Source organism: Scyliorhinus canicula, chromosome 13, assembly GCF_902713615.1.
Source record: "Scyliorhinus canicula chromosome 13, sScyCan1.1, whole genome shotgun sequence".
NCBI classification, from domain to species: Eukaryota; Metazoa; Chordata; class Chondrichthyes; order Carcharhiniformes; family Scyliorhinidae; genus Scyliorhinus; species Scyliorhinus canicula.
In genome coordinates this window covers 31254555-31269357 of record NC_052158.1, presented here as the reverse complement: position 1 = coordinate 31269357, position 14803 = coordinate 31254555, and the positions used below count along the sequence as shown (strand labels likewise).

At 58.3% G+C, this 14803-nt stretch overlaps 1 protein-coding gene across 2 annotated transcripts in view; it reads right to left on the bottom strand.

Moving 5' to 3' along the window:
* Positions 1-14803, bottom strand: part of rnf20 (ring finger protein 20, E3 ubiquitin protein ligase) — a 38966-nt gene that overhangs the window by 15743 nt on the left and 8420 nt on the right. For both annotated transcript variants that reach the window (XM_038815846.1, XM_038815845.1), the window contains exons 6-11: positions 10332-10450; positions 6239-6385; positions 5025-5102; positions 1356-1475; positions 562-741; positions 61-196 (exon numbers count right to left, since the gene is read on the bottom strand). In XM_038815846.1, the coding sequence (XP_038671774.1) occupies positions 61-196; positions 562-741; positions 1356-1475; positions 5025-5102; positions 6239-6385; positions 10332-10450 (780 nt within the window). The remainder of the gene's footprint in view (positions 1-60; positions 197-561; positions 742-1355; positions 1476-5024; positions 5103-6238; positions 6386-10331; positions 10451-14803) is intronic.

Sequence of the window (14803 nt, the reverse complement as noted above, 5' to 3'; positions counted from 1 at the left end):
CTCCATCCTTTCCCTTCCCCTCTGTCTCTCAACCTCCAATCTCCCTCCCGCTGTTCCTACCTGCTTGTTCATTGGCGGCCAGCGTTTGCTCAAATTCGATTCGCAGCATTTCATATTCCTTGCGAACCTGGGCCAGAGTATCCTCCAGCTGCATCACCTCCGTCCTCAGTTTCTTCTGCAGACCCACCTCATCCCCCTAGAAAATAGAGAGCGGCCGAGGTTAAGGATCAGCACCAAGGTCACCCACTAAACTCCCACCCCTGCCTCGTTACAAAGGCAGCACATTGGCCCTTCACCATAATCACACATTGACCCCCTTGCCACTTTCACCAGGGTGACATGCTGACCCCTGACCCTCAATTCAGCAGGGTCAGAGAGTGACCATCGCTGACTCTAGGGCTACTAGATCGGGAAATCACAGAGCGGCAAAGTCCCAGGCTCAAATTCAGGCCGAGCGCTGTTTGCCGGTCTCACACACATAACATTTGTAGTACTAAGGCCGACTCACAGAGGTTGGGGCTAGGGGTGTCAATCTGAGGTTCTGGGGTGGGGGTCACTCACCTCCATTTGCTCCACCTGCCGCTGGTGTGTGGTTCGAGTGGCAAAGAGCAGGTTGCGGGCATCGTCCATCTGGGCCTTCAGCTGCAGGCTCTCGTTGTAAAGCACAGAGAACTGGGATTGAAGACAGCGAAACTCCGGGGAATCCTTCACCATCTCATTCGCAAGAGTTTTCAGCTGATCCTGAGAGAGGAGAAGACGAGGGGACAGAGAACAAGGACACAGTAAACCGAGATCAAGGGAGAGTAGGAGGGACAAAGGCTGAGAGGAAGATCGGCTGGGAGGAAGCAATGTAGGTCAGGAAGATGGGGACAAGGCTGGCAGAGGGAGGCCGAGAACAGACCGGAGCGTGGGAAGACAGCCCGGAGCGAGGAGGAGGCACAGAGAGGGGAGGAGAGGCTCAGAACGCAGGGAGGCCTGGAGTGTGGAGGAGGAGGGGGGGGGGGGGGGGGGGGGGGGGGGGGGGGTTCGGTGCGTGGGGAGGCCCAGAAATAGAGAGGCCTGGAGCACGGGAGAGGCCTCTCTAGAGATTCATGTTCCATACTTTGTCTGACCAAGCAGACCAAACACAGAAACTGGAGGAAGCCATTCAACCCTCTGAGACAATTCAAATTGATGTGGGAGGGACAGAGTAGAGAATAGTCCGAAAGGGATTAAAGGGATTTTGGGCATGGAGGAATTGGTCAACAGAGCAGGAGAGAGGGCGAAAGGATTTGAGTGAAGATTTAAAACGAGAGAATTCAAAGACAAGGGGTTCAAAAGGGGAGTATGCAGTGGGTCAAGGAGTTTGAAGTCACCCTCAGTTTCTCATTGTCCCCGGTAACCAGCTGGAGATCTTGTCGCATCTTCTCCAGCTCCGAGAGACGGTTCAACGCCAACTCCTTATTCTCTTCCAGGTCAGAATTCATCTCTTCAAACTGCAGGGAACAAATAATAGGATGATCACCCTCAGAACTGAACGTCCAACAGTGCAGCACACCCTCAGAACTGACCGTCTGACAGTACAGCCTCACTCTGTACTGACCCTCTGAAATTACAGCACTCCCTCAGTACTAACCCTCTGACAGTGCAACACTCCCTCAGTACTGACCCTCTGACAGTGCAGCACCCCCTCAGCACTGACCCTCTGACAGTCCAGCACTCCCTCAGCACTGACCCTCTGACAGTGCAGCACTCCCTCAGGACTGACCTTCTGACAGTGCAGCACTCCCTCAGCACTGACCCTCTGACAGTGCAGCACTCCCTCAGCACTGACCCACTGACAGTGCAGCACTCCCTCAGCACTGACCCTCTGACAGTGCAGCACTCCCTCAGCACTGACCCTCTGACAGTGCAGCACTCCCTCAGCACTGACCCTCTGACAGTGCAGCACTCCCTCAGCACTGACCCTCTGACAGTGCAGCACTCCCTCAGTACTGGCCCTCTGACAGTGCAGGACTCCCTCAATACCGACCCTCTGACAGTGCAGCACTCCCTCAGTACTGACCCTCCGACAGCGCAGCACTCCCTCCTGGCTTCCTGACAGTGCAGCACTCCCTCAGTACTGACCCTCGGACAGCTGCAGCACTCCCTCAGGCACTGACCCTCTGACGTGAGCACTCCCTCAGCACTGACCCTCTGACAGCTGCAGCACTCCCTCAGCAACTGGACCCTCGGACAGTGCAGCCACTCCCTCAGCACTGACCCTCTGACAGTGCAGCACTCGCTCAGCACTGACCTCTGACAGTGCAGCACTCGCTCAGCACTGACCCTCTGACAAGTGCAACACCTCCCTCAGCACTGACCCTCTGACAGTGCAACACTCCCTCAGTACTGGACCCTGACAGTTGCGCCTCCCTCAGCAATGACCCTCTACAGTGCAGCACTCCCTCAGCACTGACCCTTCTGACAGTGCAAGCCATCCCTCAGCACTGACCCATCTGACAGTGCAACACTCCCTCAGCACTGACCCTATAAGGCACACTCCCTCAGTCCTGGCCTTCTGACAGTGCAGCACTCCCTCAGTACTGACCCTCCGACAGCGCAGCACTCCCTCAGCACTGACCCTCTGACAGTGCAGCACTCCCTCAGCACTGACCCTCTGACAGTTCAGCACTCCCTCAGTACTGGCCCTCCGACAGCGCAGCACTCCCTCAGTCCTGGCCTTCTGACAGTGCAGCACTCCCTCAGTCCTGGCCTTCTGACAGTGCAGCACTCCCTCAGTCCTGGCCTTCTGACAGCGCAGCACTCCCTCAGTACTGACCCTCTGACAGTGCGGCACTCCATCAGCACTGCCCTGACAGTGCAGCATTCCCTGCGTACTGGTCCTGTCAGTAAATTTGAAACTAGACACATGGTACCCAAGACATTGAGGTGGCAGGACAAGTTGCGGGAGCTGATTAAAAACTCACTCTGGATTCAATGTGTTTGTTAGCAAGAGATGAAAACATGGAAATGATGCCAAACATTTAGAAATCACCAGTCTGGCTCCAGCTGGGGGACAGTGTTGAATTCTGGGCTCCACACTTTAGGATGTCAGCTTCTTGGAGAGTGGCTGCACCGGAGATTTCCTGGAATGGTAACAGGGGGAGGGACTTCAGTTAATGTGGAGACTGGAGAACCTGAGATTGTTTTCCTTCGAGCAGGTCGGAAAGAGCTATTGCTAATCTGCTCATAATGGTGATGGGTTTTGATAAGGGGAACTAAGGAGATGCGGTTTTCTGTGGCGGGAGGATCAGTAACCAGAGGATAAAGATCGAATATAATGAGCGAAGAAAGCAGAGGGAGCAGAGGAGGAGAATTTTGACACAGTGAGTTGATGTGACCAGGAATCAGCTGTCTGCGGAGGGTGGAGGAAGCAGGTTCAACAATGACTTGCAAAAATAAATTTGATAAATACTTGGATGGAACATATTTGCAGGGAATATGGGACAAACCGAAAAACTCTTTCAAAGAGCCAGCAGACATGACAGGCCAAATGGCTTCGTTCTGCACTGTCTGATTCCGCATTGGGATGTACTATTTGGAGTGAGAGATGGATTGGTTCAGTGTTGATACAGGCAGTGAGTGGGCCGGGAGTGAGAGTTCACCCCGGGGGAATAGCATGGTACTTCAGTTTAAAAAGGGAGCAGGGGAATGACTGAATAATTACAGGCCTGTTAGTCTGACCTGGATGGTGGGAAAAATGATTGGGTGCAATTCTGAGGGACGGGATAAACTGTCACTTAGAAAGGCATGGATTAATCTCGGACCGCTCGCATGGATTTGCTGAGGGAAGGTCGTGTCTGACTAATCTGATTGACTTTTTTCAGCAAGTGTAAAGGAGGATTGATGAGAGTAGTATAGTTGATATGGTCTACACAGATTTTAACAAGGCTTTTGACAAGTTTCCACACGGCAAATCCTTGATTGAAAAACAAAAAGCCCGTGGAATCCAGTAAGCTGGATCCAAAATTGGCTCAGTGACTGGAAACCAAGGGGAATTGCAATGGGTGGTTTTGTGACTGGAAGACTGTTTCCAGTGGAGGTCCGTAGGGCTCACTCCCAGGTCCCCTGAGTTTTGTGGGGCATATTTATTGACCTGGATGCAAATGGAGGGAGAACGATCAAGACGTTTGCAGATGACACAAAAATTGGCGGTGTGGTAGATAGGGAGGAGGATAGCTGTAGACTACAGCAAGATATGAATGAACTGGTCAGTTGGGCAGAAAAGTGGAATTCAAACAAGGTAAAGGATTACACAGTAAATGGGACGACACGGAGAGGTGTAGAGGAAGTGAGGGTACTGGCAATGAATATGCACAGACCCGGAAGGTAGCAGGACCGGTTGATAAGGCATATGGAATCCTTTCATTTATTAGTCGGGAACACTGGGTATGCTGGGACAATATAAAATATTAGTTAGGCTGCAACTTGAGTAGTCTAAGCACTTCTGGTCACCAGATGTAATTGAAAGGATGTAACTGAACTCGGGAGCGTAAAGACGAAACTTATGAGGATGTTGCCAGGTCTGGAAAATTGCAGCTATGTGGGAACTATTTCATAGGCTGGGGTTGTTCACAGGTACAGAGGAGGTGGAGGAGGAATTTGATTGAGATGTACAAAATTGTGAGGGGCCAGGATACAGTGGATAGGAAGGGTCTATTTACTTCAGCAGAGAGGTCAGTGACAATGGGGAATAGATTTAAGGTGATTAATAGAGGGATTAGAGGGGATATGAGGGAAATGTTTTCACACACAAGGTTGTGGGAGTCTGGAACGCATTGGTTGAAAAGAGAGTGGCAGCAAAACCCTCAAGTTGTCTGCATGTGCACCTCAAGTGCAGCAACATGCAAGGCTGAGGATCAAAGGTTCCGAAAAGGGAATTAGGCTGGGTGGCTAGAAAGATGGACCCCTTTGCAATAACCAATTGCACTTGTCCCAAACCGACAAACACCCCCGCCCAGTACGGTCTGTCCCAGGCTCACAGCGCCAGCGATGAGGAATACCTTTCTCGCGTTGATGGTCACTGTCCCACCGTACAGATTACTCGATCCTCCATAAACCTTGTAACCTTTCGATTTCACCTGGATAAGAGAGAGAAAGAGAGAATGTGGCAATAACCAGTGCTGCACCTCTCATGGGAGTGTTTGATGGGACAATCTAAAGGGAACTTTACTCTGTGTCTAAACCGTGCTACACCTGTCCTGCGAGTGTTTGATGGGGACAGTGTAGAGGGAGCTTTACTCTGTATCTAAACCCCGTGCTGTACCTGTCCTGGGAGTGTTTGATGGGACAGTGTAGAGGGATCTTTACTTTGTATCTAACCCCGTGCTGTACCTGTCCTGGGAGTGTTTGATGGGGACAGTGTAGAGGGAGCTTTACTCTGTATCTAACTCCATGCTATACCTGTCCTGGGAGTGTTTGATGGGGACAGTGTAGAGGGAGCTTTACTCTGTATCTAACTCCATGCTATACCTGTCCTGGGAGTGTTTGATGGGGACAGTGTAGAGGGAGCTTTACTCTGTATCTAACTCCATGCTATACCTGTCCTGGGAGGGTTTGATGGGGACAGTGTAGAGGGATCTTTACTCTATATCTCACCCTGTGCTGAACCTGTCCTGGGTGTGTTTGATGGGGACAGCACAGAGACAGCATTACCTCTGTATCTAACCTCGTGCTCATTTTTTCACCTGTTCTGGGAGTGTTTGATGAGGACAGTGTAGAGGGAGTTTTACTCTGTATCTAACCCCGTGCTGTACCCATTCTGGGAGTGTTTGATGAGGACAGTGAAGAGGGAGCTTTACTCTGTATCTAACCCCATGCTGCACCTGCCCGGAGATTGTTTGATGGGAACAGTGTAGAGGGAGCTGTACTCTGTATCTAACCCCATGATGTACCTGCCCTGAGATTGTTTGATGGGGATAGTGTAGAGGGAGCTTTACTCTGTATCTAACCCCATCAGGGAGATTTACTCTGAATTTAAACCTGTGCTTTACCTGTCCTGGGAGTATTTGATGGGGACAGTTAACAGGGAGGTTTACCCTCTATCTAACCCCGTGCTGTATCTGTCTTGGGGGGATTTGATGGGGACAGTGTAGAGAGTCCTTTACTCTTTATCTAACCTCTAAACTGTACTGTTTGCAGATACTGGAAGTGGGAGCTCACTGTCAGGGTATAACTTTGTTCCCTCCATGCTGTATCCATCCCTCCACTTGCTCACCCGCTCTAGCACCTCCGCTAAGTGCCTGTTCAGTCTCTGCTCCCGTTTGCGAATCTTGTCTGTGTCCCACTGCAGGTCCTCGATCGTGGTCTGCATGTCCAACAAGCGACTCTCTGCCTCCTCCAGCTTCCCCTGGAGTTCCGAAAACTGAGGATGCAAAGAGGGAATAGAGGTGGTGAGAATAGGGAGCAGAGGAGGATGGGAAGACGAGGGGCGAGGGGGCGGGGAGGAGGGGCGAGGGGGTGGGGAGGAGGGGCGAGGGGGCGGGGAGGAGGGGCGAGGGGGGGGGGGAGGAGGGGCGAGGGGGGTGGGGAGGAGGGGCGAGGGGTTGGGGAGGAGGGGCGAGGGGGGTGGGAGGAGGGGCGAGGTGGGGAGGGAGGGGCGAGGGGGTGGGGAGGAGGGGCGAGGGGGTGGGGAGGAGGGGCGAGGGGGTGGGGAGGAGGGGCGAGGGGGGGTGGGGAGGAGGGGCGAGGGGGTGGGGAGGAGGGGCGAGGGGGTGGGGAGGAGGGGGGCGAGGGGGGTGGGGAGGAGGGGCGATGGGGTTGGGGAGGAGGGGCGAGGGGGGTGGGGGTGAGGAGGGGCGAGGGGGCTGGGGGAGATGGGGCGAGGGGGCTGGGGAGGCAGGGTGCCGAGGGGGCTGGGGAGGAGGGGCGATGGGGGAGTGGCGCACTGCGAGGGGCGGAGGGGGCTGGGGAGGAGGCGGCGGATGGGGGCTGGGGAGGAGGGGCGAGGGGGCGGGGAGGAGGGGCGAGGGGGGTGGGGATGGAGGGGGAGGGAGTGAGGGCGAGGGGCTGAGGGGGTGGGGGAGGAGGGGCGAGGGGTTGGGGTGGGAGGAGGGCGGAGGGGGCTGGGAGGCAGGGCGCGAGGGGGCTGGGGAGGAGGGGCCGACGGGGGCTGGGGAGGAGGGGCGAGGGGCTGGGGGAGGTGGGCGAGGGGGTGGGAGGAGGGGCGGAGGGTTGGGGAGGAGGGGCGAGGGGTCGGGGAGGAGGGGCGAGGGGGCTGGGGAGAGGGGCGAGGGGGCTGGGGAGGAGGGCGAGGGGTAGGGGAGGAGGGGCGAGGGGCGGAGTGGGCGAGGGGCGGGGCGAGGGGGATGGGGAGGAGGGGCGACGGGGGTGGGGAGGGCGGAGGGGCGAGGGGGCTGGGGCGGAGGGGCGATGGGGACTGGGGAGAGGGGCGGAGGGGGCTGTGGGGAAGGAGGGCGCTAGGGGTGGGGAAGAGGAGGGGCGAGGGGGTGGGGAGGAGGGCGATGGGGGTGGGGGAGGCGGGGCGACGGGGAGTGGGGGGAGGGGGGCGAGGTGGCGGGAGGAGGGGCGAGGGGGCGGGGAGGAGGGGCGAGGGGGCGGGGAGGAGGGGCGAGGGGGCGGGGAAGAGGGCGCGAGGGGGCGGGGAAGAGGGCGCGAGGGGGCGGGGAAGAGGGGGCGAGGGGGCGGGGGAGAGGGCGCGAGGGGGCGGGGGGGGGAGGAGGGGCGAGGGGGCGGGGAGGAGGGGCGAGGGGGCGGGGAGGAGGGGCGAGGGGGCGGGGAGGAGGGGCGAGGGGGCGGGGGGGGAGGGGGGGGGCGGGGAGGAGGGGCGAGGGGGCGGGGAGGAGGGGCGAGGGGGCGGGGAGGAGGGGCGAGGGGGCGGGGAGGAGGGGCGAGGGGGCGGGGAGGAGGGGGCGAGGGGGCGGGGAGGAGGGGCGAGGGGGCGGGGGGAGGAGGGGCGAGGGGGGGGGGGGAGGAGGGGCGAGGGGGCGGGGGAGGGAGGGGGGAGGAGGGGCGAGGGGGCGGGGAGGAGGGGCGAGGGGGCGGGGGGCGAGGGGGCGGGGGGCGGGCAGGGGGGCGGAGGGGGGGGGGGAGGAGGGGCGATGGGGGGGGAGGAGGGGCGAGGGGGCGGGGAGGAGGGGCGAGGGGGCGGGGGGAGGGACGAGGGGAGGGGGAGGAGGGGCGAGGGGAGGGGAAGAGGGGCGAGGGGAGGGGAAGAGGGGCGGAGGGGGGCGGGGAAGAGGGGCGAGGGGGGGGGAAGAGGGGCGAGGGGCGGGGAGGGGGGAGGGGCGAGGGGGCGGGGAGGAGGGGCGAGGGGGCGGGGAGGAGGGCGAGGAGGAGGGGCGAGGGGCGGGGAGGAGGGGCAGGGGGTGGGGGGAGGGGCGAGGGGGTGGGGGGAGGGGGGCGAGGGGGTGGGGAGGAGGGGCGAGGGGGTGGGGAGGAGGGCGAGGAGGAGGGGCGAGGGGCGGGGAGGAGGGGCGAGGGGGTGGGGAGGAGGGGCGAGGGGGTGGGGAGGAGGGGCGAGGGGGTGGGGAGGAGGGGCGAGGGGGTGGGGAGGAGGGGCGAGGGGGTGGGGAGGAGGGGCGAGGTGGTGCTGGGTGGGGTGGGGGAGGGGACTTGGGAGGAAGGGCAGGGGCCGGGTGAGGGCAGAGGCGGGTGGCGGGTCCGGCAGGGGGCGGGGCCGGCGGCGGAGGGCAGGGTGGGCGGCGGAGGGTGGCGGGCGGCGGATGGCGGGGCGGGCGGGCAGAGGGCGGCGGAGAGCGGGGTTGGCGGCGGAGGGCGGCGGAGAGCGGGGTTGGCGGCGGAGAGCGGGGTTGGCGGCGGAGTGCGGGGTTGGCGGGGGAGGGCGGCGGAGAGCGGGGTTGGCGGCGGAGAGCAGGGTTGGCGGCGGAGGGCGACGGAGAGCGGGGTTGGCGGCGGAGAGCGGGGCTGGCGGCGGAGAGCGGGGCTGGCGGCGGAGGGCGGGGCAGGCGGCAGAGTGCGGCGGAGAGCGGGGCAGGCGGCAGAGGGCGGCGGAGAGCGGGGGTTGGCGGCGGAGAGCGGGGTTGGCGGCGGAGGGCGGCGGAGAGCGGGGCGGGCGGGGCTAGCGGCGGAGGGCGGGGCAGGCGGCAGAGGCGAGGAGAACATAGAACATAATTTCCAGAAGGAGGCCATTCGGCCCACCGAGTCTGCACCGACCCACTTAAGCCCTCACTTCCACACTCTCCCTCCAACCCAATAACCCCTCCTGACCTTTTTGGTGACTACTGGTAATTTATCATGGCCAATCCACCTGACCTGCATGTCTTTGGTACTATTGGAGGAAACTGGAGCAGCCGGAGGAAAGCCACGTAAACACAGTGAGAACATGCAGACTCCACACAGCCAGTGACCCAGGGGGGAATCAAAACTGGGACCCTGGCGCTATGAAGCCACAGTTCTATCCACTTGTGCTGCCGCGCTGCCTTAGAGTGCGAGAATCGTCACAGGATCCTTTCGCCAGTGATCTGAGAACGGAATCTATCACAACAGGGTCAGGATTAAAGCTCCTGGATCAATGGTCACCTCTGGAAACCTCGATTAACCCTTACTGTTCCTCCCCCTGACTCATCAGGGCCCCACTTTCCTCCCACATCACGGCCCTCCCAGCCCAGTGACACTCCCAACTCTTGCCCCTTTCCTAGTCCCAAACTCCATTGCACACCCTGCTCCCTCCTAAACCCAACCTCCATCACACACCCTGCTCCCTCCTAAACCCAACCTCCATCACACACCCTGCTCCCTCCTTGACCCAACCTCCATCACACACCCTGCTCCCTCCTTGACCCAACCTCCATCACACACCCTGCTCCCTCCTTGACCCGACATCCATCACACAACCTGCTCCCTCCTTGACCCGACCTCCATCACACCCCTGCTCCCTCCTTGACCCACCTCCATCACACACCCTGCTCCCACCTAAACCCAACCCCCATCACACCCTGCTCCCACCTTGACCCCACCTCCATCACATACCCTGCTCCCTCCTTGACCCAACCTCCATCACACACTCTGCTCCCTCCTTGACCCAACCTCCATCACACACCCTGCTCCCTCCTTGACCCAACCTCCATCACACACCCTGCTCCCTCTTTGACCCCGCCTCCATTGCACACACTGCCCCCTCCTTGACCCCACCTCCATCACACATCCTGCTCCCTCCTAAGTCCAACCTCCATCACACCCTCCCCCTACCAGCCCTGATCCCTCCTGGACCCCACCTCCATCACACACCCTGCCCTTCCTGGATCCCACCTCCACCCGAAGCTATGCTCCTCTTCTTGCCCCCCCAACCCCCCCCACCTCCCCTTCCTTGGCCTCTCCACCATTCTTGCCTCCTGTGACATTTTGCGGTGTTTCTCTCGGAGGAAGTCTGTCAACTCCAGCAGTCTCTGGTTCTCCCTCGACAGCAGGGAGTTCAGCTCCCTCAATGCCTCTTCCAGCTGGGGTGAACCTGGGTAGAGAGCAGTCACAAGATGAAACAAAGTCTGAGGAAGTGGAATCCTGGACATTCATACATTTAAACACGGGTGCAGGAGAGGAACCCTGAATTCGCAGAACTTTGATGACAGGCTTGAGGTGAACTCCGAACTGTCAGAGGTTTAAACACAGGGTCAGTCGAGGCTGTCGGCCTCACTCTGCTTCACAAACCAGCTGTCCAGCCAACTGAGCTAAACCAATCCTTATACACCAATCATTGAAAGCAAACTTGCAGCTTCAGTAAACAGTTGGGAAGGCAAATGGTATATTTATCCTATATGCAACAGGACTTGAGGACTTACTGCAGCTATACAGGGTCTTGGTGAGACCACACCTGTAATTTTATGTGCAGTTTTCATCTCCTTCAGTGCCTATACCAAAGTTATTTATCTCAATTGGACAGTTGGCAAAATTAAAGGCAATCAGGAAGAGTCAACATGTTTCATGAAAGATAAATCAGATTTAACCCATTTATTACAGTTTTTTGCAGGAGTCACACGTGCTGTAGATAAAGGGGAACTGGTGGATGTATTGTGCTTAGACTTCCAGATGTTGCCACATTGAATTTTATTCACATCGATTGAAGATTGGCTCGCAATCAGTGGCATCAGTGGGTCTTTTACTGGTTGGCATTACTGTGACAAGCGGTGTGCTATAGGGATTGGTGCTGGGGCCTCAATCTTTTACAATTTACATAAATAACTTGGATGAAGGGATTGAAGGTCCGGTTGCTAAATTTGCAGATGACGTTGAAGATAGGTCGGTAAAGGTAAAAGTAAAGTCGCCATACTCCCAGGTGACCATAGACCCCTTTCCCCTTTGAATAGGAGAGCTGACGGGTGGTGATTTAACCCTAGGGTCACCACACCTCAGGCGAGGGGCAAGATTGAAAAGGGTGGCACATTGGCAAGCACTGCTGTCTCACAGCACCAGGGACTTGGGCTAAATTGCCTCAGGCACTTGCCATAGGGGGAGTGGAGTGAAGCTTCACCAGACTGAATCCTGGGATGGCAGGATTGGCGTATGAGGGGAGATTGGATCGGCCGGGCCGGGTTTCACCGGAATTCGGGAAAAGTCAATTGAAACATAGCCAATTCTGACAGGGCTGGGCAGACTATTTTTTGAATTCATTGATGAGATGTGGGTGTCGCTGGCTTGGCCACCATTTATTACCCAGCCCTAACTGCCCTTGAACTGGACTTCCGATTGTGGCTATGCGGAGCTAAGCCGCACGTTCGGCAGCTCCCGCTTTAATAGGACTTGTGGGCTCTTTTAAGGGCCCCAAACGGCACTGATTCGACGATTCCCGGTGGATAAAGGGGTCTGGAACAAAACCCCCCGGGATTTATGGTGCGGACTCGGAGTGGGGCGAGGAGAAAAACGGCAGCAGCTCCCCTGGAAAAGCGGGGGAAGGTTGGCAAAAATGGCGGCCGGTGGAGCCCCTGAGGAGTGGAGGCAGTGGTCTGCGGAGCAGCAGGCGGCCCTTCTGCGCTATTTCATGGAGCTGAAAGGGGAGTTGTTGGAATCCCTGAAGGTGACGACGAGTAAGCTGCTGGAGACCCAGACAACCCAGGGTGCAGCGATACTCGAGTTGCAGCAACAGGCCTCTGAGCGCGAGGAGGTGGTTTCGGCCCTCGTGGGGAAGCTGGAGATACACGAGGCACTTCATAAAAAGTGGCAAGATCGGTTCGAGGACATACAACATAGAACAGTACAGCACAGAACAGGCCCTTCGGCCCTCGATGTTGTGCCGAGCAATGATCACCCTACTCAAACCCACGTATCCACCCTATACCCGTAACCCAACAACCCCCCCTTTAACCTTACTTTTTAGGACACTACGGGCAATTTAGCTTGGCCAATCCACCTAACCCGCACATCTTTGGAGGAGATGGATCTTCGGTCACGGAGGAAGAACCTGCGGATCCTGGGCCTCGTTCTAGTTCAAGGACAGGCAGGAGGCCGGCGGCGGCCAAGGTGTTGAGGGGGTTTATGGACCAGATGGGAGGAGTGGATCCCTGGAGGTTCGGGAGGCCGAGGGCTCCGGAGTAGTCTTTTTTCTCCCATGTGCACAGGGTTTATTCCCGCATTGATTTCTTTGTTTTGAGTAGGCGACTGGTCCCGAGGGTGGAGGAGGCCGAGTATTCGGCTATTGCGATTTCGGACCAGGCTCCGCATTGGGTGGATCTGGAGATGGGGGAGGTGCGGGACCAGCGCCCGCTTTGGCGTCTGGACGTGCGGTTGTTGGCTGATGAGGAGGTGTGTAGGAGGGTTCGGGGATGTATCGAGAGGTACCTCGAGGTCAATGATACTGGGGAGGTCCAGGTGGGGATGGTGTGGGAGGCTCTGAAGGCAGTGATTAAGGGGGAGCTGATCTCCATCCGAGCCCATAGGGAGAGGGGGGAAGGGGAGGGAGAGGGAGAGACTGGTGGAGGAGCTGTTGAGTGTGGATAGGAGGTACGCGGAGGCCACGGAGGAAGGATTGCTGGGGGAGCGGCGTAGCTTGCAGGCCAAGTTTGATTTATTGACCACCAGAAAGGCGGAGACACAGTGGAGGAAGGCGCAGAGAGCGGTCTATGAGTATGGAGAAAAGGCGAGCAGGATGCTAGCGCATCAGCTTCGTAAGCGGTACGCGGCTAGGGAGATTGGTGGAGTGAAGGATAGAAATGGGAATGTGGTGCGGCAGGGGGCAGAGGTCAATGAGGTCTTTAGGGACTTTTATAGGGAACTGGACCGGTCGGAGCCGCCGGCGGTGGGAGGGGGAATGGAGAGTTTTTTGGACAGGCTCCGATTTCCAAGGGTGCAGGAGGAGCAGGTGGAGGGACTGGGGGCGCCAATCGAGTTGGAGGAGCTGGTCAGTGGGATTGGCCACATGCAGTCGGGGAAGGCGCCAGGACCGGATGGGTTCCCGGTTGAATTTTATAAGAAATACGCGGACCTGCTGGGCCCCCTGTTGGTTCGGACCTTCAACGAGGCATGGGGGGGGGGGGGGGGGGGGGGGGGGGGGGTGTTCCACCACCGACGATGTCTTGGGCGCTAATCTCCCTGATCCTGAAGCGTGATAAGGACCCCTTGCAGTGCGGATCATACAGGCCGATTTCACTGCTGAATGTAGACGCCAAGTTGCTGGCGAAGATCTTGGCCACTAGAATAGAGGACTGGGTGCCGGGGGTGGTACATGAAGATCAGACGGGTTTTGTGAAGGGGAGGCAGCTGAACAATAACGTGCGAAGGCTGCTAAATGTGATAATGATGCCGGCAGCAGAAGGAGAGGCGGAGATTGTGGTGGCATTGGATGCGGAGAAGGCCTTTGACAGAGTTGAGTGGGGGTACTTGAGGTTCGGGTTTGGGGTGGGGTTTATTAAATGGGTGAGGTTGCTGTACGAGGCCCCGATGGCGAGTGTAGCGAAAAATGGGAGGAGGTCCGAGTACTTCAGGCTCCACCGTGGGACGAGGCAGGGGTGCCCCCTGTCCCCCTTGCTTTTTGTGTTGGCAATTGAGCCTCTTGCCATGGCGCTCAGGGAGTTGGGGAGGTGGAGGGGTTTGGTGCGAGGTGGGGAGGAGCACCGAGTGTCGCTGTATGCGGACGCTGTATGATGGAGATTCTTGCTGAGTTTGGGAGTTTCTCGGGCTATAAATTGCACCTGGGCAAGAGTGAGCTGTTTGTCGTACACCCGGGAGATCAGGAGCAGGGGATTGGTAGGCTCCCGCTAAAGAGGGCAGTGAGGAGTTTTAGGTACCTGGGAGTTCAGGTGGCTAGGAGCTGGGGGACTCTGCACAAGCTCAATTTTACTAGGTTGGTGGAGCAGATGGAGGAGGAATTTAAACGGTGGGACATGCTGCCGTTGTCGTTAGCGGGTCGAGTACAGTCCGTTAAAATGACGGTGCTCCCGAGGTTCTTGTTTTTGTTTCAGTGCCTCCCCATTTTCATTCCGAGGGCCTTTTTTAGGAGGGTGAACAGCAGCACTCTGGGATTTGTTTGGGCGCACGGGACTCCGAGGGTGAGCAGGGTCTTTTTGGAGCGGGGCAGGGATAGAGGGGGGCTGGCGCTGCCCAACCTCTCTGGGTACTAATGGGCGGCTAACGTCTCGATGGTACGTAAGTGGGTAATGGTTGGGGAGGGGGCAGCATGGAAACGGATGGAGATGGCGTCCTGTGGAGGTACGAGCCTGAAGGCACTGGTAACGGCGCCGCTGCCATTCCCTCCAACGAGGTACACTACGAGCCCGGTGGTGGCGGCTACCCTCAAAATTTTGGGGCAATGGAGGTGACACAAGGGGGAAGTGGGGAGCTCGGTGGAGGCCCCACTGCAGGGGAACCACCGGTT